This window comes from Aristolochia californica, unplaced genomic scaffold (genome assembly GCF_029961685.1).
Source record: "Aristolochia californica isolate CCGP_79_NKW_82.1479 unplaced genomic scaffold, dmAriCali1.0.hap1 SCAF_8, whole genome shotgun sequence".
Taxonomy (NCBI): Eukaryota; Viridiplantae; Streptophyta; class Magnoliopsida; order Piperales; family Aristolochiaceae; genus Aristolochia; species Aristolochia californica.
In genome coordinates, this window is record NW_027182279.1 from 8229801 (window position 1) to 8253153 (window position 23353).

The window sequence follows — 23353 nt, forward strand, 5'->3', positions numbered from 1 at the left end:
AAAAAATTGCTACAAAGATGAGGAACAACATTGCTATACTACAATCGATCCATTTGTAAGCCTTTTCTCAATGGTTCGTCTATTTACAATGTGCAATTCTGATGTTCTCTCCATTGCTATTTGAATCTTTCTTTGTTTTTTTCTTTAATGGTGCTTTCTTAAATCATCTGAACTCTATTTAAGTTCGTTTGCTTGCTTATCACAGGTAAACACTACGGAGTCCTAACAAGAATTTTACTGGAGCTCCGCCATTACCTAAGATATTGACAAGTTGAACTATCCAGTTTTTCAAATTGAAATGCTCAACCCAACCAGTCTAGATGCTGAACTGGTTGGGTTGAGCATTCGATTTGACAAACATGATGGTTCAAGGTAGTAGCTGAATGGGTTGAGCATTCAATATGAAAATTTTGAGTTCAAGAGGTCTACATCCTTGGATAGATCGAAGAAGATGACGAGGTCAAGGATGAGCATCTTGGTAACTTCATTCAAGGAGGGGATCTTTGAAAATTGGCTGGTCAGAAACTCTACCCTCATCAAGTCTATAATAGTGTTATAAATCAATAGGGGTTTCCACATGTTTATCCATTGTCTCGATTAAATTGATGTCATCACTGAACACTTCAATGGAAGAAAAGAGAGTAAGTGGTGAATAATATTTTTTGGTAGCTTGATGATACTGTCAGTCTTCTCAATGAAGGTTCTCTTATGCTGAAAGTCCATTGACTAACTTTTTGTCTGTTATGCACTGCTATTTGTGATATGAAATAACAAAAAATATTATGTTAGTCAATGTATTTTCTCTGCAAAAACTTGAGTTCAAGTGGACTACATCCCTGGATAGTTCGAAGTAGAAGTCAAGGTCAAGGGTGTGCGTCATGGTAGCTTCATCCAAGGAGGGGATGTCGTTGAAAGAGGGCTTGTCACAAACTTGGCCCTTGTACCCAATTCTCTTTAGGTTCGGCTTACTTATCTCCATCTCTTCATCCGAAGATGATCAATCTTCACTGCTTTCGTTTTCTGTGTATAGTAATAAATGTTCTATAGGATTAATATTTATTCCTTAACTTGTCCCATCAACAGGTTTGTTTGTTGCATTGAAGAGATGATGCACTACTTCCTATCTGAGGTATTTTACATGTCCCAGTCGTAACTACGGCTCACCTCATCTATATTTATATCTATTTATGTATCTAGATCTATCTATATACCAAAAGAACGAGGTCGAGAGGAAATCGGAGTTCACCAACATCGCAACCCTCCTCTCACCACGTCAGCCTCTTAAGCAAATGAGAGTTGAGTGAAAATCTGAGAGATAACATAAAATCAGATTGATTTTGGATCTTCAAAGAAACGAAAGAGATAATGAAAAAATCGTAGAACCGAGTTGCAATTTCAGTTTGACGAGATAATGACTACAGAGAATCGAGTTTGTAAAGTTGGGTCCAAGGCTTATCCAAAATGACTTGACCCCAAGATATAAAGTAAAAGTCAGTAGTATACAATAAAGGGAACCAGCTTAAAGAGTGGAAGAGCTTGTTCTCAGCGATTAACATTTTTGCATCTTTGTAGACGACCCAACGGCATTGAAAGGTATACAGTAAAGAGATTTAAAAATGGGAAAGGACCACGATTGTCACATCAATCATCCACCAGTGTAATCACTATCTATTTCCTCCTTGAGGTAGCCGTGAGATTTGGCGCTGCTTTCTTGTCTTCCTATGCTTGTTCTTGTTTCCGGTGCCGGGAACCAGCTTAAAGAGTGACCTCCCCTTGAAAGTATGAAGGGGAATCATGACACTGCCAGGCGAACGATAATCAATAGGGTTGTGAAGACTTTGATCATTTTTGGCATCTCCTTCCGGGGAAAGACCAGGGCCGTCCCAGAAAGTATGCAGGTGCTTCACTTCAGTATTTTTTAATTGAATTCTCCTTTTCTTCTTCATAATTGTTCTTTTTCTTGTTTATGATCTTAAAGATTGCTACTTTGCACTAAAAGTTAGGAGTGCTTAGAAGGTGGGAGCATCAACTGTTTTCATTGCGGATAACACTGAAGAATCGGCCACATATGTGCACAATATAACTATCCCATATGTTTTTGTCAGCATATGTTTTGGCTAATCAGATTACATAAACCCCTATTGATAATAGAGGAAAGTAGTAGAGTCTAATTACAATTAAACTACTTTTGTCCCAATTACACCAAAACTCTAACACTTAAAGATAAGTCCTAGCTTAATTAAATAACTCAACATAAATAGAAGACTAATATAACTAAAACACCTTTAAATTGAAACTCTTCTATGAGATCTGCTTCATAATAAATTTTGGATTTGTAAGACTTCTTATAGTGAGAGTCATGTAAGAGGCTTCCATATCTTCTCTTCAACAGATTCCTTACTACCAAACAACATAAAATAATTTTCTCTCTCCTTTTATTTTATTTTCTTTTGTTTTATGTGGGTTCCATACAGGTCCTTAGGGAAAGAGAGAGAGAGAGAGAAAGTGAAATCTAGGGTTCTTTAGAGAATGCACTCTTTTGTGTTAATGTGCTCAAGTGAAAGTACACTAGAAAATAAATTTTTGTGTGTTAGAATGATCTTTAAAAATATAATGGAAAGTAAAAAAATAATTTACTAATAAAATACTTTTAAGTTAAATAGTTTATATCTTACTTAATTAATAATAAAAAAATTTAAAATAAGGTTTTATACTTAATTAAATATATCAAATAAATATTATCATAAAAGTACCAAAATACCCCCATAATTAAATGTTACTTTTATAATATTTAATTTCTCTGTAAGTTATTAAATAAATATAATATTAAAAATCATGAAATCATATAAATACATAAATAACCCTTTGTCGAAATTCTAACCTTTTTTTTTCTTCAAATGATTAAAATCGAACTTGGATCTATGTGACTCATCAATTTGTTTTACTTGTTGTTGAAGAAAATGAAAACTTATGGTTTTAAAAAATAACCAAATCTTCAAATAGAGGACTTTAATGGAAAAAAATGTCTCTTTTTATTAAAAAGATATATGTGTGTATCACAACACAAGTAGATTCAAAACAGAATTGGTTGAGTAATAAATACTTAAATTGCTTAAAAACACCTAAAAATGATCCTGATGCTAAAAACGATTGAATAATAAATACTAAAATTACTGATAAAAACTTAAACAACTAACCTAATAATGATCCTAAATTTTTTGTTCCCCGCCATGAAATTCTATTCTATGTTATTCACCCGATGAATAGAATTATGAGCTTTTTTCCTCATAATCTCTGATGCCTTTTCCTCTTCATGATGGCCAGTAGAGCAAGAAACACACTAGAAAGCCACAAAATCTCTTCCCTTCCTCGTTATCTCCTTGATTTGAGAGGACAAAGTCTGATTTAACCAAAATTTAATACATAAGTTAGAATTAAAGAGACGAGACAAAGAAAACCCAAATGCATATTCAAATTCTATTTTCAGTAGATCTCAAAGAGATCTGAAACAAGGAGAAGCGAAATCTGCTCAACTATTTCCCATCATTGAAACCAGCGATAAAAGCATGTTCAAAACAAAAGGTGAAGATCTATACTTTCTCAATCCAATAGAACTCAACAAAAGGAAGTGATCCTGCATCTACAAAAAAATAGCAAAACAAGTGAACTAAATTTAATAGAAGTCCAAGGAATGCATTTCACCTTTAGAAGATAAGTGCCCGTGCTTCAGAAGTTTGACCAATGACAATTTCTATTTTTCATGTTCTTGGAGGACTTGGGAATATAAGAAAAGTGCAATGTATAATTAAAAAAATAGTTAACTTCAAGAGGATTTAACAACATAAACATTGTAGTCACCATACAACAGAGTTGCAACTTGCCATATGCACACAATCAGGCAAGACTGACGAAGAGGTAGAGATTTTCACTATCCCAGTTTTGAGAAAAATTCTCTCCTTCGTTAAATACTAAAGGGTCAGATTCCTATATGCTGGCACTAGAAAAAAATTTCAATAGGGCTCTAGCTGCCACAAAATGTAAAAAATTTCCACGACTAATGCACCAGAAGTCATCTTGGTGACATGACATTCAGTGATATCGTTGTATCTAGATATCTGATAAACGAATGAAAAATGATGACTCCATTGACTACTTCTGTATTACGGGTATGACTCCAGTGTTCGGTTGAGAAAAAAGTGATAAATTGAGCAAGGAGCCAATGAGGGGTTCCACTTAAGAAAACAACCAAATTTATCTCCTCTTATGTGTTGCTAGTGGAAATAGGAAGTCAAAAAATAGGAACAAAATTATATGATTACATGCCTAGGACATTTATAAAAGTTCACCTGTATATAGATCTTTTTTTTTAAGGAGAAAAAGGACAAAGAGGTGTAACTGAAAAGCTTAGACATCTTAGCTTGATCAACTCCAAATAAGTAAAAGAACGTCGTCACATGACCCTTCAGCAAGGAGTATCATAGACGAGGAACTAGTCAAGTTGACCAAACCAAAATATGTATTTTTACAAAAACAGAAATGGGCAGATGGAAACGTATCGGATGAGTGCTTGTGACTTTAACTTCTAGGGAGCTTACATGTAAAAGCTTCGTCAAGAAATTCTGCCAGAGATGCAACTTGTAGTCAAGCTCATCGTGGTTGAGCAGTAGGGTAGCTTCATTTATGGAGGAGACATCAATGAAAATAGGCTTCTCACAAACTTGACCCTTGTACTGAAGATTCTTCAGGTTTGGCGTTCTTATGTCCATCTCTTCAATATCAAAACATGACTCTAGTGTTAATCTCTTCAATTGAAGATGGTCAATCTTTATTGACTTTAGGGAGTCACAGTAATTGATAGTTAAGTCCTCAAGAAGAGGGGAGCCAAGAATTATCTCACCTAATTGAACACCATTAATTGTCACACCATAGAGAGCAACACTTCTTAGGGCTTTGTAACCCTTTAAATCATGCGGAGGCTCTAGTATGCACCAAGTTAAGTCGAAAGATGATATTGATAGACAAGAGAACAAAGAGTTTGGCATTCTGAATTTATTCATCCCCCACCTGATATCATCATCATTTGTCGAGTTGGAGTGCCTTACATTTCCATTCAAATCAAGCATAAGCTCTCCAAATCTAACTTTGACAAACTCAATCCACTCTCTGAGATCATATATGAATATATATGAATATATGTCACCGGGAGAAAAGAACATATGAAACTTCTTAACCTTGTCTAGAGTATGAAGCTGTAAAAGTTGGTAGACAACTTGTACATAATGTGTCTTCTTTAAATTGTTTGTGAATTCGTCATCAAAGTCTATAATAGTTGTGTATATCCATAAGGCTTTCCACATGTTGATCCATTGCCTAGATAGAATTGAAGTCTTCATTGCACACTTCAATGGAAGAAAAGAGGGTATATGGTGAATAATATTTTCTGGTAGCTTGGTAATACTGTCTTTCTTTTGAGTGAAGATTCTTTTATGCTGAAAGTACATTGAGTGACCTTTTGTTTGTTATGCACCGATGTTTGTGACCTGAAATAACAAAAAAATTATTGTGTTAGTCAATCTATTTTTAGGAAAAAAAATTGCAAAAATATATTCAAAGGCTTGTTTTTGGACAAAAAAATTATACATATTTCAATTGCATTAGAAGGAAATAATTTGTCCATTTGTTCACTTATGGATTAATTATGAATGAATCCCATTAACGAGATTAATCATTGCCTTTTGTTTCAAAGGCTCTACAAATGCCAATCACAACTACCACCTATGATTAGTCTTAACTCCAGTTCATGTGGAAAAATGCTTTGATATTCAATGATACCTATTGTAGGAGAAATAAGGGGCTTTTTAATTTTTTCATTTCATTATTTCAAATAGATGGCATTCAAGAGAAAAATATCTCTATGTGGATAAAGACTTTTGTATTTGTATTTTTTTATATTTTTTTCTAACAGTTACAAATGTTTCCATAAATTTAAACCGAAGGAAAAAGTTTAGCAAGAAGTTCAAGAATTGCTACTTGATTTGGGAAATCTTAAGATTCAACAATTAAAGTATCAGGATCTAACATAATAATAAAATAAGAAATTAAAAATAAGAACAACATAAATATGGTTTATGTAACAATTTATGAAGAAATGTCATCTGGATAAATTTGTTTGAAGATACTAATTTTAAGCTTTATGGCTATTTTCCATTTCTTGTGCCTTAAACAATTGGATAAGGTTGGAAAGAGCAGCCACAAAATAAAGTTTGTCATTACTAATTGATGCACAATTATTTTGTGTAACTAACATCAAACAAGAATACCATAAGTATGGGAAATGTGTTTTTTTTTTTTTTTTGCCAAGATATGATGCTACAAAAAGGAAACAACAAAAAGTTGACATAGTGGGTAAGATAGTATATATTGGTATCAGGTAACATATCGAATAATATTCGATCTGATACATACTGTATGCACCATGTGTTGCACTTTATCACACATGTATCATATTTCAAGGCTCTATGATACCATATATCCAATACGTCTCACTTGATATGTTATATGTCTTGGTGATTTAGGCACCCTTGGGTAAGTGGACCAAATTAAGAAAATCCAAAACTATTTAAAAGTGCTTGAGGAAAGAGAAGATTATGTTCACATAAAAACTAATTAAAAGATAAAAAGAGGCAAGCATAGTTGTGGCCAAGAGGAAGTAAACCAAAATTTGCATATGAGTTCTAGTAAAATCACAAAAGTTAAGCATAATAAGTTCTTATTGGAAGCAAAATGTGAGGAGCATGACTATGTCAATATTTAAAAGACAAGATTTGGGAGAAATCTCATCATGGAGGCACAAAGAAGCTTTATGTCCATGACAAATGAGATGATAATGAGAGGTTTCAACTCAATATGGTCACAATAAACTTTGTTTAAAGGGTGCATCTTTTCACAATTGGATTATTGTCAATTTCATATTTGTGATAAGATGATTCTTGAGGCATTAAATCCTCGTGTTAAGTTATTTTATGTTGTTTATATGTTCATAATTAGCTTTAAAATATCTTAATGCAATTAGATCTAAAGGGGGAATCAACTAGGGGTCTTAGCTTATTCCTTTATTATTTAAGTGCCTTATCTTTGAGTATATTTTTGTTACCACAATTAGTTATCAATAGGAATAGTAATGCTTCCACTAACATTTTTTCTTAAAATGGACTCAACATGAATTCTACTTTTAATGAAGGGAAGTGAGTAGTAGGCAAGAGAAAAATGGAGCTGGTACAATCTATTAGGTCCAATGAAGGAGAAATCTTGGGGGGGTGTTGGGCGTTCATGCCACTAAATTGACAACAACAACTAACTTACAAAAATTCATCTTCACTTAGATTTACAATCACAAACTAGGCACATAATCCTGACCATTAAAGGGGTTTCTAGTAGCAAAGTAGACTACACAAGCCTAGAGCTTCACAAGGATTTATAATAACTTATTAGGTACTAGCCTACACTTAAGAATGAGAGTTGCAAGTGTGCTTGGCTACATGAGGACTTATATCACACAATCATAGTAGCAATTTTTCACAACATTTCTTTTTCAGCCACACATGGATGCACTCAATGAAATTGAGGTTAGGATGGTCTTGTCTACCCAATGCTTGACCCAATTTACAATGGTTACTAGCTTCCTAATTGGTAGATTTTATAATCTAAGAGAAAATAATAAACACAACCAATTCTATGTACCTATATATGTAAGAAAATCTCAAATAGTCTTTAATCATTAGATTTAAAAATATAAGACCAAGGTAAATCTTGGATTGGTTTTTAAAGCAAGGGTTGCACTCACCTCAATGGAATCAATGGTTTGAAAGTATAGCTCATGTGTAGTAGTAGTCTAAACATCAGTGATTGATTTAAAAGTACGATGACACTACTTTAGTATTCTCAATCAAATACAATTTAAGATTTAAATGCAAATGCATGTATATACTTGAATTTTTAAATTCTACCCCAAACTTCTAATACTATGTAAAAACCATTTTAAATACCCTAATAAATCAACACACAAGAATGTATAATGTGATTAGAAAATAAGAAGCTCAAACATGGGGCTGATAAACTAGTTTTGAGTGGTAACCATTCAAACAATCAATCGAGTATTGATTCAAATATGATCTTTGAATCAATAGGCTCACATTCAACAATCATAGTTTTAAATATTTAAACAATATTTAAAAGAAAAAACATTGATACTATTATCTCTAGGAGGAAATACTCAAGTTCAGGTTTTGACTTCCTTTAAGAGCTTGAGATGGTTAAAACCTCAAATTTGAGTCTAGGAGCATGAGCACTTCAAATTTGGCTTGTTTGAGCGACACATGTTGTTGATCCCTTCCATGGGGTCGTCTGCTTTCTTCTTAATTCACGCATAAGTAACTTAATTGTATGTTGTCATAAAAATTATATCCATGAGGATCTTGAGACTGGCACATTCATCCTATTGCTCATGTGAAATGATCCTTCTTAACTAAGTTATTTTGGTCGGTACTAATTAATTTAACCCCAAAGGTTCTAGCTAACTACTATATGAAACATAAATATGCCTAAAGGTATTTATTTATCATGCGTTGTCTCAAGTATATCTAGTTGAGCTTTCTTAACTACATTATTTTGGAGAGTACTAACTAATTTAGCCTCAAGGATATTGGCTAACTACTATAAGAAACATTCATATGCCAAAAGGTATTTATTTTGAATGCTTTCTCACAAGTAAAGTATATCTAGCTTTAAAACTGATTTGGTAACATAGAGTTCATTGCTTCCAAGATTCTTTTGTGTGATTAAAGGCATACATAGAACTGATATTTGGTATCACCCACAACTATGATTGCTTGGAAGACTTGTGCACGTAACTACCCCCGAAGGAGGGACCTCAACCACCGCATACTCATTTGATTTTTTTTATCTTACTTTGACGAAAACTTAGTGGATTAAAATTTGATTTGGAAGGGTTAGTATTTAAGTGTCACTCAAAAAATTTTGAATATAGAAGTACCACAATTTCCATATCCTAAAGATTGATTTGGAGATTTAATTCAACAAGTAAATATATTATAAGATCGGTGGTACACCTGATTTACTTGCATAGGGACTTCGATGGTTAATTAAGAAAATTAGATACTTCCTTGTATTTAGTAGTGTTTATGGCCAACTCAGAAGGATGAATTGCCTTTGACACTTTATCCAAAAATCTACAAAGTATATGTTCGCAAATTTTCTTTTGCCTTATTTAGTATGCATTTCTATCTCAATATGCATGGTCTAAGATGTGTACTACATGTTGAGTACGGTGAGTCTTGTCTTGAATTTTTCAAGAGAGCAACTTTAAATGGTTTTATCAATCAATTTAAACCAAGAGGATGTAAGCCATATGTTTTGCCCTTTTGGAATTGATAATATGGGTCAACAAAAAGGGGGCAATTCAATGAAAATTAGCACAATAGTAGGTATTATATTATTTCCATATATCTTGCATTAAAGGCCAGATTGAGCTACCGTAATGCAAGTTTCTCAGGAGTGTGCTTGCTTTGTTTAGAGTATGCCATTTGGAAAGAAATTTTATCAATGTTGCCAACGATAGAGGTGGACGACACATTGACTTTACTATAAGAGAAATTGACTGAATTGCCTTGTTATGTGAAATAGATAATTTATTCTCTCAAGTATCTGCTTTCTCCATCGAGATACTAAAAATGGAGTTGTATTTTCTATGCAAGCTGCCTAAGAGTGTGATTGTCGTGTCGAGGTCTTTGATGTTTTCTGTATTGGCTGCAAGTGACTTCAAGATTTTGAACCACTGTGGATAATGAAACTTCTTTGCTTCAACAAATGTTTATAATTTTGGTGATGAACCGGGTCCTCTTGGTAGGAAACTCAAGATTTTTATCTTCCACTTAACTTTTTCTAGAAAAAAATATTCCTTTGTCACTAAGAAGAGAAAAACGCAATGACAAGAACACAAAGTTTGCATTGTCCTTCTTTCGACCAATGCGTTGGATCGAATGACTCTGATACCTTTTTTTTTCCTATTTTTTTCTATGCTTAATTCACTCTTCACGGGCATTAAAGCTGCGAGTAAAATCTCAGGCACTTGCTTGCTACTTTTCTTGGACATGATTTCTAAACATTTTTAAAAAAAAATCTATATGTTGATTTCCTATTTTACTGATTGGTAATCCAATATATAGATGATCTACAATTAAGGTATATATAGTCTGATAAAATGGTAGGTTTTTTAACTTTTATTCTTAATTTGAACTGCTTTTACTTCGTTCCTATGTGCTTTTAATTAATTCAAAATCGAAGGTCAATTTTAAAGTTCATGTTCACAATGAGCAATGACATTCGTAGAAGCAATTACCTACAAAGTACACAGGATTTTTAGGGTGGTTTAAAGTCCTTCTAGCTGATTGCGAGTCTACCCCCTCAAGATGTTTCATACTCTTAAGGAGCCACTAATCTTGGCTTGCCCAAAAACATATAAAACAAATCACCTCGAAGGCCAATTGCAATGTTGCCCACAAATGGACTTATGCAATTCAATTGACCATAACAACCAACTTACAATGGTACTCCCTCAGATTTAACAACTAATTAGGCATACATGCCTGGACCCACAATGAGATTTTTCATCAATTGACAAGGTAGACCAGCACATAGATTTTCAATGACTCACTAGGCACACCAATCTAAGACCCACAAAGAGATTTTCAGCATCACCTACCTACACAAGGTTTTATGACTCGAACAACTGCAAACACAACCCACCTTCAATTCTTTAGCCACAATTTTTTTTCTTGAATAAATTTGGGGTGAGGATGGTCTTACCTAAGGAAGGTTTGACCCAATTGTAAGTATTAATTTTTTACAATGTAACGCAATATTAATTATCTCTCAATAGGAAAATTTTATTAATTTTGGTATAAACAAATAGGTACATCTATCCAATGTAATTAGTAGTTTAAAATAGTCCTTAGTGACTTGATTTTAAAATTAAAACAACTCATAGTAGTCATTTATGATTTGATTTGAAAATATAGGCAGCAAAAGATGTGTTCATTTGAAAATATCGGCTCAATTTAAATATGGGATTGGCTTTTCAAGTCGGGGGATGTAAACAATTTAACTCAAAAATAATAAATTTCAAACTATAACCCATAAGTAGCATTATAAATTATAGTGAATGATTTTTCAAAGTACTTAGCACCAGTTCATTGTACTCGACCAATTATCATTGATATATCTCAAAGTATATAAATGTAAATACTTGGATTTGAAATTCTATCCCAAAGTTTCAATACTTAGTAAAAGCCATTTCAAATGCCCCAATAAAAATAACATATATGCATGCATTAATATGATATGAAAATAGAAGAGGTTGAAAAACTAATTTCAAATGATTGTTAATAACACAACTACTCACAATGCAATGGTTGAATCAAATATGGTCTTAAAATCCCTTAGCACATGTTTAACTAACTGAGATTTAAGTAGTAAAATGAACAACACATAATTTCTTAGCTCAATAAAGAAAACTATCAACCTTTTAAGCTAGCTTTGAAGGAGGCAAAAACTTCTTAAATCATGTGCAAGAGCTTAGGAGGCTTGGTTTTCATTGTGAGAAGAGAGAATTTCATTAGAGGCGAGTTTGGGTTAAAGAGAAAATTCTCCAACATTTACCAAAAAAAGGTGAAAACAAAGGTCTAAAATTTATGAAAAAATCAATAGTTCCTATTTTTTACTACCGAACATATTATAGGTTACTTACATAATTTGGAAACATATAATTTTTTGATTTGGACCGATATTCAAGAAATTGAATTGCTATGACATGGCTTCCACAATGTTTTCTTATAATAGCTTGATTTTGTAGTCGAATCCTCCCCATAGTTTGAATCCTCTCCGCCCCAGAGTTCAACTCCTCTTGCTTTTGCACCCTATAAGGGTCAACTGATTTTTTTTTTATTTCAGAACTTTTTAGTGCATAGAGTCAAATCTTTTTTGTTGTTTTTCACTCAGATGTGGTCAACTCCTTCGGTGTTGTCGACTCTTACTATATGCACTTTAGTACAATAATCAACTCCTCCCACTACTGTTTTCCTCTGTTGTGGACTCAATAGCACACCAAGTCACACAACGAAGGAGGCAATAACGACTCACTCAACAAGATTTATTTCGCATATTACTTTGAGTAGGATTTATTTCTTATATTATTTTAAGTAGGAGTTACTTCTAATTACTTTTATATGTAGGGGCATTATGGGGAATGATTGTAACCCTAACCCTAAAACTCCATGACGTGATCAATTTAAGGAAATGGAATGAACGAAATAGGTAAGCTTTGAGATTTTAGAATAACCTAGTGTAAACAGGTTGAGATCACCTCTTGATCTCGATTTTAGGGTTTACTCCAAAAATCCAACCTATCCTTCACCGTCCATTACCATTCATCTTCACCCAACTTCATCCATCATCATCCATACTAAGAAGAGGAACTTCCTGCCCCTTTTTTGAGCCCAAAGAGAGGACCTTCCCTCCTCATCAGCGTCAACAACAAGTAGGGTTCAATTCCCTCTTGACAAGCTGCAAAAAGGGAAGAGTCCTAGTTCTTTCACATGAAGGATTAAAGAAACTCTTCTTGTTGGGGAATCATCACGGAAATAGAGCAAGAACAACCATCAACTTGAGCCAAGGTTGCTCCCTAAGCTAGGCCTTCAAATTCTAGCACGAGTTGCATCAAATCAGGGTTGAAACCCTGATTTACGTGAGCAAGAACAGGTATTCTTCCATTATCTCTCCACCTGAATTAATTCCATTCTCACTGGTGGAAGATTAGCCAAAGAAGGGATCTTTAAGCCTCCTTACCGAGTCCACCAACTCAGTACCAGTGCTGGATTCATAAATCCCACGCCGTGTTACTCGAACCATGACCCGGGACCGTAACAACTTGGTATCAGAGCAGGGTAACATGGGGGATAATATCAGAAATGAAGAAATCCAAATAAGGATACAAAAGATAGAAGATAGCCTTGAAATAGCACAATCAGTGTTGGGGAAGGTTTGTGGTTTGGAAGAAGAGATGAGCCGAGTCATCAGCATGCTAACGGAGTTGAGGGCAGAGAGACATCAGAGTCCAGAGGTGAGAGAGGTTGCTCAACCATATCACAGAAGAGGGGAACAGTGGCCTGGGCGCACTGCTGTCCAAGGACCCCAGCATGGAGGCACAGTTCCAAGGTACACTAAGTTAGAGTTTCCCTCTTTCAATGGTTCAGTTGATCCCTTAATTTGGTTGCATAGATGTGAAAAAAAAAATTGAACCAAGGGACTACTGAATGGAATAAGGTGCAACTAGCCTCGTTCCATATGATAGATGAAGCCATGTTATGGGTTACTCAAGTAGAGAAAGAGAGACTTGGGATGACTTGGAGAGAATTTAAAAATCTATGCACAGTTAGATTTGGCCCTTCCGCCAACAGCAACCCCCTAGGAGAGTTACTCCTATTGCGACAAATTGGTTCAGTGGAACATTATCAAAAACTATTCCAGGAAAAGTTGGCTCGTGCTGGTGAGAGGGTATTGATTGACCAGCAGGTCTCGCGATTCACAGTAGGTCTCAATGAGTATTTACGGCTAGAGGTAGAACTCCTTATGCCTACGGATTTAGCTTATGCAATGGAACAATGACAACAGTTGCAGCAACGTAAGCCGGGTTGGTCAGGTGAGAGGAAAACTTCCTCCATGTGGCAAGGGAGCCACTATAATTCATCTCAGGGAGCATCTCCGGGTAGCCTCATCGAGACACACTCCGACTACGACTCGGGTAGCCAATCCCCACCCTGGTAATTCCCTACCAAGCTTAATAAAAAAATTAACGAGTGCGGAGATGGCAGAAAGGCGGTCCAAAAATTTATATTATTACTGCGATGAGCAGTATCGGGTAGGACACCAATGTAAATGATTATTTTGGCTCGAGGTGGAGAATTCAGAGGATCCAGAGGAGCCAGAGGATATTATTGAGGAGGAACCACAGGAGATATCCTTGCATGCTATTACTGGCCAGAAATCGCCTAATACAATGCAAGTTTGAGCTCATGTCATCAATCAAGAACTGGTGGGACTAGTCGACTCAGGGAGTACACACAATTTTTTGAGTTTGACAGCCGCATCGCATCTCCAGCTCCCGATACACACTCATCCGACAGCCACCGTCTCAATGGCCAATGGCGAGAAGGTCCCTAGCTATGAGATTAGTAAGGTGGTAAATTTTTCCATTGGCTCTACTTAGTTTAATGCTGAATTTTTTGTTATTCCCCTGGTGGGATTTGATATGGTATTAGGCATTAAATGGTTACAAACATTGGGGCCCATTCTGTGGGACTTTTCGGCTTTAACCATGAGCTTTGATTTGGCCGGGAGTCGGGTGCTCTTACAGGGTTGTCAGGTGGACAGGGCCCACCGCATGCACACTTTGCAGACACATGAACAGCCTGACAGTACTAATGAGGGTCTGGTTGAGGAGTTCTCTGACCTCTTCCAGGAGCCTTAGGGTTTGCCTCCCATGAGGCACTGTGACCACAAGATCTGTCTGAAACCAGGATCTGAGGTAGTGGTCATGCGACCGTACCATTACCCACACCTTCAGAAGGATGAGATAGAGCGTCAGTGCCAGGATATGTTGAAACAAGGTCATATTCGTCCTAGTCGCTCCCTGTTCTCTTCATCCATCTTACTTGTGAAGAAACATGATGGAAGATGGAGGTTCTGTGTGGATTATCGGGAGTTGAATGTGCAGACAGTAAAAGACAAGTTTCCGATTCCTGTAGTGGATGAGCTCTTGGATGAGTTACATGGGTCGTGGTTATTCACTAAACTCGACCTCCGTTTGGGATGCCATCAGGTCCAGATGCACCCCTCTGATATCAAGAAGACGGCGTTCCACACGCACCATGGCCACTTTGAGTTCGTCGTCATGCCGTTTGGGTTATCCAATGCACCCTCCACTTTTCAAGCTTTGATGAATGAGGTATTTAGCCCCTATCTTCAAAAATTTGTTCTTGTATTTTTCGATGATATTTTGATATATAGCAAGTCGGTTGAGGAGCACTTGGCACACTTGAGGATTGTTTTCGACTTGTTACGAGCACATCAGCTCTATTTGAAACATTCCAAGTGTTCTTTTCTGGGACACATTATCTCACATGAGGGGGTTACGGTGGATCTTGAGAAGATCCGAGCTATTCACGAGTGGCCGCAGCCACAGTCGTGTTCTGCATTAAGGGGTTTTTTGGGTCTTGCGGGCTACTACCGCAAATTTATTCAGAACTATGGGCCAGTGACAACACCATTGACCAGTCTACTCAAGAAAAATTCCATTATTTGGAATGAGGAGGCCACCAAGTCATTTGTGGCACTCAAAGCTGCCCTCGTATCTGCGCCAGTATTACAACTTCCCAACTTTGACAAATTGTTCGTGGTAGAGTGTGACGCTTTGGGCGTGGGCATTGGGGTTGTTTTACAGCAGTTGGGCCATCCTATTGCGTATTTTAGCAGACAGTTGGCAGTTCCTCATCACAAGCTGGCAGCCTATGAGCACTAATTGATTGGGTTAGCCAAGGCGGTCCAACATTGGAGGCCTCATCTCTGGGGCTGGGCTTTTCTCATACGCACTGATCACTACAGCCTTAAATTCCTACTAGAACAGCATTTGATGACATCGCCACAACAACATTGGATCAGTAAGTTGTTGGGGTTTGACTTCTAGGTGGAATATCATGCGGAGAGATTAAATAAGGTGGCAGATGCCTTGTCACAGTGTTTTTAGGATCAGCAGTCGGTCTATTCGATCAGCCAACCGAGATTTCTCATTGTGGACTTGGTGAGAGACGCACTTGCCACTGACCCTGCACTGTAGGGACTGCATCAGAAGATTTCGGAAGGGACAACGAATTCGAAGTGATCCATCCAGGATTCACTTATTTATTATGAGTAGCGGCTTTGCCTTCCACCTGGGTCCGAGTTGATTCCAGCTATTCTCTCGGCCTACCATGATAGTACACACGAGGGGATACAAAAGACCTTGCACAGAATTCGAGCTGATTTTTACTGGCAAGCCATGAAACCCTCTATTGCGACTTATGTGGGCGACTGTCAGGTCTGCCAGCACAACAAAGCCGAGCACTTGAGTCCAGCAGGTCTTCTCCAGCCTCTGGCCCTTCCTAACCAGGTTTGGGCCGACATTTTGATGGATTTTGTGGAAGGTCTACTCTACCCCTGTCCTCCGGCAAATCTGTACTTTTTGTGGTGGTTGATAGATTCTCCAAGTACGGACATTTTATACTGCTGGCTCATCCTTATACAGCAACACGGGTTGCTCAGACTATCCTGGAGTAGATAGTCCGCTTACATGGCATTCTAGAATCCATTGTGAGTGACAGAGATGCAATTTTCACGAGCACCTTTTGGTGGGAACTTTTTCGATTGAGTGAGACTAAATTGAAGTTCTCCTCCGCCTATCATCCACAGACAGACAGATAGACAGAGGTGGTGAACTGCACCATCGAGATGTATCTATGGTGCTTGGTGGGTGATCGTCAGCGGCAATTGGTTCCACTCTGCCTTGCAAACCACTTCTTTCTGGGTTATATATGGCCGGGGTCCACCTCGCTTTCTCTCGTACAACCTAGGGTCCACCTACATGGACGTGATTGATCAGGCGCTCATGGACAAGGATCTACTGCTACAAAATATCACAGAATGCCTTTGACGTGCCCAAGATCAGATGAAGGATGTCTCCAACAAAGGCCACCGTGAGGTCTCTTTTGAGATTGGGGAGTATATGTGGCTACGGCTCCAGCCCTACCGTCAGCAGTCTCTTGCGGGACCTCCACGTCATAAGCTATCTCCCCAATTTTTTTTACCTTTTCTCATTCTTCAAGGCATGGGACCAGTCGCCTATCAACTCAAATTACCGAGGCACAGCCTACATCCGCTCCATTCCTACCACCGGTTGATCATGGCAAGGTTATTCTTAACCCAGCCGTGAGGTTACACGCGCGATTGCCCAATGACCATCGGGACATTCTCGTTCAGTGGACGGACACTGACCCCAATGCTGCCACATGGGAACGTGTCGACATCTTCAAACTGGTCTACCCACCTTTTGAGTTTGAGGTCTTTCTCCATGGGGAGGCAGATGTTGTGGACTCAATAGCACACCGAGTCCCACAACGAAGGAGGCAACAACAACTCACTCAATAGGATTTATTTCTTATATTACTTTGAGTAGGATTTATTTCTTATATTGTTTTAAGTAGGAGTTATTTCTAATTACTTTTATATGTAGGGGCATTATGGGGAATTATTGTAACCCTAACCCTAAAACCCCATGATGAGATCTATTTAAGGGAAATGAATGAATGAAATAGGTAAGCTTTGAGATTTTAGAATAACCTAGTGTAAATAGGTTGAGATCACCTCTTTATATCTAGTTTATGGTTTACTCCAAAAATCCAACCTATCCTTCACCCTCCATTGCCATCCATCTTCACCCAACTTCATCCATCATCATCCATACTAAGATGAGGAGCTTCTTGCCCCTTTCTTGAGCCCAAAGAGAGGGTCTTCCCTCCTCATCAGCGTCAACAACAAGTAGGGTTCAATTCCCTCTTGACGAGCAACAAAAAGGGAAGAGTTCTGGTTCTTCCACATGAAGGATTAAAGCAACTCCTCTTGTTGGGGAATCATCACGGAAATAGAGCAAGAACAGCCATCAACGTGAGCCAAGGCTGCCCCCTAAGCTAGGCCTTCAAATCCTAGCACGAGCTGCATCAAATTAGGGTCGAAACCCTGATTTACGTGAGCAAGAACAGGTATTCTTCCATTATCTCTGCACCTGAATTAATTCCATTCTAGCTATAACTTTAACATTAGAATGAGTTTATAAAAAGGGAGACTGATCACTGGTGGAAAATTAGCCAAAGAAGGGATCTTTAACCCTCCTTACCAAGTCTAGCAACTCGGTAACAGTGCTGGATTCACAAATCCCACGCCATGTTACTCGACCCATGACCCGGGACAGTAACATGCTCACTCCATCATGACATGAGGTCAATTCCTTCTTCCTTAGGGGTCAACTCTTCTTGCTCTGATTTCACCACATGCTTGCTTGATTTTTATAGATGGGTTTGACTGCTTCAACTATTGGCACTTCAATTTTTATTTCTTCCTATATGGTCATCTCCTTTTGCTCATTTTATTCTTCCTGCCTTTTTTGGACCGATTGTTTCCAAAAAAAATGATTCTTCCTTTGTCTTTTAAGTCAAATGGTGCTACTAGATGTTGATGGTGCGCTTTCTAGTATGAGCAAATTTCTTCCCTTTTCTATGGATCATTGAAATGGGCCATGGTGGATCGAACGAATATGCTGTTAGAAATTTTTTTAAAGGGCTTTTTTTATGCGCCTCATACTTAACATATATCATTAGTAATATTATCTTAATAGGGATCTTGGGGCCAACACAACATATAAAATCATTTACTCTTTTCTGATTATATACTTTTTACTCCCTAGCTTGAACATGATTGTGTCCAATTCAAGTAAAGACTTCATGCAAAGGCTACAAGTTTAGACATAATTCAACTTACATCCAAATCAAACAACCTAAGTAGGAGTGTGCTTGTCGGAAGTAGTTCATAGCCATCTTCAATTGAGATGCTCTAACTTCTTATGCTATAGGAAAATTTATGTTTCTCAAATTTTTTTCTTCTCCATGAATTTTTATTGAGATAAGTATATATTTCTCGATGAAATTTGAATGTTGTTGAGAAAAAGATTCCCACTAAATGGAGAGAACCAATTATTCTCAATGAAATTAAAAAATCACCAAGATATTCTAGTCGAAACTATCCTGTCAATAATAAGCTAGGAAAAAAAAGAAAAATAATTCACTTACTCTCAAATAAATTCAAAGATTAACAAAAAGATATATTATTTTTGAAAAATTATTTCGCCAAGAATAAGAGGGGAAATTAAAAATAAAAATATTCAATTATTCTCAAAGTAATTAAAAAATCACCAAGAAATATATACTATTCTTGACAAAAAAAACCTCGAGAATAAGTTAGAGAAAGACAAAACAAAAATATAAACTAATTATTGGAAAATTTTAAAAATCTCTTAGAAATATATGCTATTCTCGATCAAATAATTTCCCCAAAAAAAAAAGAAGGGATAATAAAAATAAAAATCACTTATTATTGGTGAAATTAAAAATCTTTGTGAAATATATACTATTCTTAGAGAAGAAATTTCTCTAAGAAATAGTTAGGAAAAAATAAAAAATATCCACTATTCTCTATGAAATAAAAAATCATTGAGAAATATATTTTTTCTCAACGAAATAATTTTGCCAAGAATAAGTAGGAAACATTAACAACAAAGATTAATTGAGAAATATCTACTTATTCTTGATAAAATTCAAAAATTCTGGTAAATATATGCTATTCTTGATAAAACAATTTCATTGAAAATAAGTAGAAAAACAAAAACATTATAGAGAAATATTCACTTATTCTCAGCGAATTTCAAAAATCATCAAGAAATATATATTATTCTAGATGGAATAATTTTATCGAGAATAAGTAGGAAAAAAATATAATCACAGATAACTAATCACCTAGTCTCACATATAGTTATATTTAACATTTTCTCTTACTACCAACATAGTGCTATGTAAGTCATTAATCAAGTATAATAGTGCTTTTATGTGAAATGAGATAAGAATTTTATCAATGGAATAAATAAAACAATTAAAATTAGAATTTAAATTTTCATTAAATATTATTATAATTTATTTGTTGTATTTTAAGAAAATATTTAATTAAAATATTAAAGTTAAATTAAAAAATTAAATGATCAATCAACTTAATTTGGTTAAAATAATATAAAAATTAATTAATATATTTTAATTAAGTAATTTATTTGATATTATTAAAAAATTTCAATTATCCTTATAAATAATCATTTTGATAAAAAAATTTTCTATAGATTTTCTTAAAAAGGAAAATAGAAATTAATTAGTGAGATACACATAAATTCTTTGTATATTGATGGAAATACTTTCAAAGTTAGAAAAAGTAAACTATAAGCTAAATATAACTATTTGGTTCGCGATTTAAATTATTAATTGGTGAGAGTATAATAATTTGAATGATCATATTGATGCACATTATAAATTGATCAAGTCATGTTAATGTAATATGACTTGTGAAGTAACTAATTGAGTTATTGATCAAGTAATTAGTTAATATCAATTATTAAATATAATTTATTATATAATTAAATTATTATCTCATAGATGATTTATTCTTATCCCAATGTTACAGAAAATATTTTTAGGTAATTATTAAAATAAATAAATTAAAGACTTGGTTATTATTAATAATCCTCGAGAACCTTTCGTGCGATTTATGGACACTATTTAATAGTGATAAGTTAAAAAAAGAAGAAGAATAAATCCTTTGTATAAACATTCGGATTGCGATTGGTCATATTTATTTTTATAGAGAAATAGAAAAAGCCATACAATGGTTTTGTTAGGCCTAAGCTATGTAATCATGTGATACTAAGAGTGCAGTAAAATTGTGATGTCGTTCTGAGAGGGAAAGAGCCACGAGGGTTACGAGTGTTAGGGTTTACTTTAGCTTTTATATTCCGTTGCAATTTTGTAAAAATATTTCTAATAAGAAACAACCTTTGGATGAAGTTAATTGTGATCGAACGGTAACGGGAGATGTAGTGCACTCGATCGTCTCATTAGATATAAGTCAGCAGTTTGATTGACTGCTATAACTGCATTTTTTCACATAACTTTTGTTAGCATTGAATCGGACCTAATCTTACCCAGTTCAATTATGATCGGACCGATGGGTCAAGTTCGGTTCTAACAGCTCTCGTCCATGTGGCTGTTTGCCTAATGGCACTTTTTGCTTCCATCCTGAAACGGTTGCCAACACAACAACATCTGTCACGCCCCGTCATCAGGTTTGCATTGTTTGTTACCATCAAAAATGTGTAAACAAGAGTTATATAAAGCAGGAGAGACATAAGAATAATGAGAGTAGAGGGAAAGAGAATCAAGAGTGTTTTATCTTTCCTTTCATCTTTTTCTTCTTTTGTGTTTTGTAAAGAAATTGCAGCAAAGAAGAGGAACAACATAGCTATTCAAAGTTGTGATCCACTTTTTTTCTAGGAGATTGGATTACTGTACTGCAATTGATCCATTTGTAAGCCTTTTTCTCATTCATTCATCTCTTTAAAATGTGCAATTCTGATGCTCTTGCTATCGCTATTTGAATCCTCTTTGCTTTTTTTTCTTTAATGGTGCTTTCTTAAATCATCTGAACTCTGTTTAAGTTCGTTTTCTTGCTTATAACAGGTAAACACGACGGGGTCCTGACAAGAAGTTTATTGGAGCTCCGCTATTACCTAAGATATTGACAAGTTCAACTATCCAATTTTTCAAATTGAAATGCTCAACCCAACCGGTATAGAGGCTGAAGTGGTTGGGTTGAACATTCAATTTGACAAATGTGATGGTTCAAGGTAGCAGCTGGCTGGGTTGAGCATTCATTTTGACAAATGTGATGGTTCAAGGTAGCAGCTGGCTGGGTTGAGCATTCAATTTGAAAAACTTGAGTTCTAGTGGTTTACATCCATGGATAGATCAAAGAAGAAATCGAGGTCAAGGATGAGCATCTTAGTAAATTTCATTCAAGGAGGGGATGTCTTTGAAAATTGGCTTGTCAAAAAATCTACCCTTCTACTCAAGACTCTTCAAGTTTGGCTTACTTATTTTCATCTCTTGGGCCGAAGATGATTAATCTTCACTACTTTCACTTTTTAGATATTTCACTCCCTTGAAATCGTAATGAGGCTCCTTTAGGCATCAGGTAAAGTTGAATGCAGATATTGATGGACAAGAAATAAGAGTATGTGATGACATCGAAACATGACTCCACTATTAATCTCTTCAGTGACTTCAGGGAGTCGCGGTAACTTAAAGTCAAGTCAAATTATCTCACCTAATTGAACACCATTAAGGGTCATACCATAGAGAACAACACTTCTTAGGGCTTGGAAACCTTTGAAATCATGCGGAGAGGCTCGACTATGCACCAAGTTCAGTTGAGAGATAATATTGATGGACAAGAGAACAAAGAGTTTGGCATTCCTCATTTATTCATCCCCCACCTGATATCATCATCATCTGTCGTGTCGGAGTGCCTTACACTTCCACTCAAATCAAGCACAAGCACTCCAACTCCTTTGACTTTGAGATTTGAGTCCCTTGAAATCATAATGAGGCTCCTTTTTTGCATCAGGTTAAGTTGAGTGAAGATATTGATGGACAAGAGCACAAACAGTCTAGTTTTTTGAATTTCTTCATCCTCTGATAATCATCAAGTTCAAACTACATAACCCCACTCAAATCAAGTTCAAGCTCCTCAACTCCTATTGTAGACAAATCAATCCACAACGAGATAGTAAATGAGTAGCTCTCATCGGGATCAAAGAACAGATGGATAATATTGTCTCACAGGTTGCTGATCTTGTTGGTGTTGTTTATCATACAAAGTCAATATTTTGTAACTCCCCTAATTCTCAAATAAATTGTAAAGACAAGTTTTCAGTGTATAATAATGAATCTTCACTGGGGTAAATATTTTTTCCATAACTTCTCCCCTCAATAGGATTGTTTGCTGCATTGAATTTTGTTTGTTTAATTTATTTCCTATTTAATTTTCTTCTAGTTAATTTACTAATTTTTATTTTGCTAATTAATTTTATCTATCGTCCCTTTGATTGAAGTAATTGTAAGTCTCTTTCATTACCCTTTTTATTTTTCTCTCCCCTTCCTCTTTTCCTTGTCATTTTGATCTCTTTTCCTAGAATTATGGTAATCCAAGAGCTTGTAACGTAATAGTCATATTTTCTCTTTCTCACTTGAAATGAGGACGAGGTTGAGTGAAAAGGAAATGAAGTGGAGACAAGGTTTAGAGAAAGGGGAATGGTTGGGTTTCAGGGTCAAGCTTTAGTATTGGAATTTAGGTTTTCAAGAACTCTACAATTCCTACTTGTGCCCACCCCTAGGATTCGATATAGCGAGGAGAGGAGTAAACGTGTAAATACAGATTTAAAATTTGTTAGTGATATTAGTCCCCTCTAATAACATGAAAAGGATAAATAAAATTGGTCTACATGGAAGAATGGTTTGTCCATGGGAATGGAACCAACCCA

The 23353-nt window shown here is 35.7% G+C and overlaps 1 protein-coding gene across 1 annotated transcript; it reads right to left on the reverse strand.

Moving 5' to 3' along the window:
• Positions 1-2009: 2009 nt before the first annotated feature.
• Positions 2010-5501, reverse strand: LOC137938263 (F-box/LRR-repeat protein 25-like). The gene is made up of 5 exons (XM_068783249.1): positions 4527-5501; positions 4347-4460; positions 4064-4115; positions 3257-3309; positions 2010-2117 (listed from the first exon to the last, which is right to left on the reverse strand). Exons 1-5 carry the CDS (start codon positions 5499-5501, stop codon positions 2010-2012), a joined length of 1302 nt encoding a protein of 433 aa, XP_068639350.1.
• Between the last annotated feature and the right edge of the window lie 17852 nt (positions 5502-23353).

Coding starts and splice junctions, on each gene's coding strand:
- LOC137938263 (XM_068783249.1), bottom strand. CDS start 5,501: ATGTACTTTCAGCATAAAAGAATCTTCACTCAAAAGAAAGACAGTATT. Junction 4,116..4,346: donor AAAAAAAGATCTATATACAG/GTGAACTTTTAT, acceptor TTCGTTTATCAG/ATATCTAGATACAACGATAT. Junction 2,118..3,256: donor CTCATAATTCTATTCATCGG/GTGAATAACATA, acceptor TAATCTGATTAG/CCAAAACATATGCTGACAAA.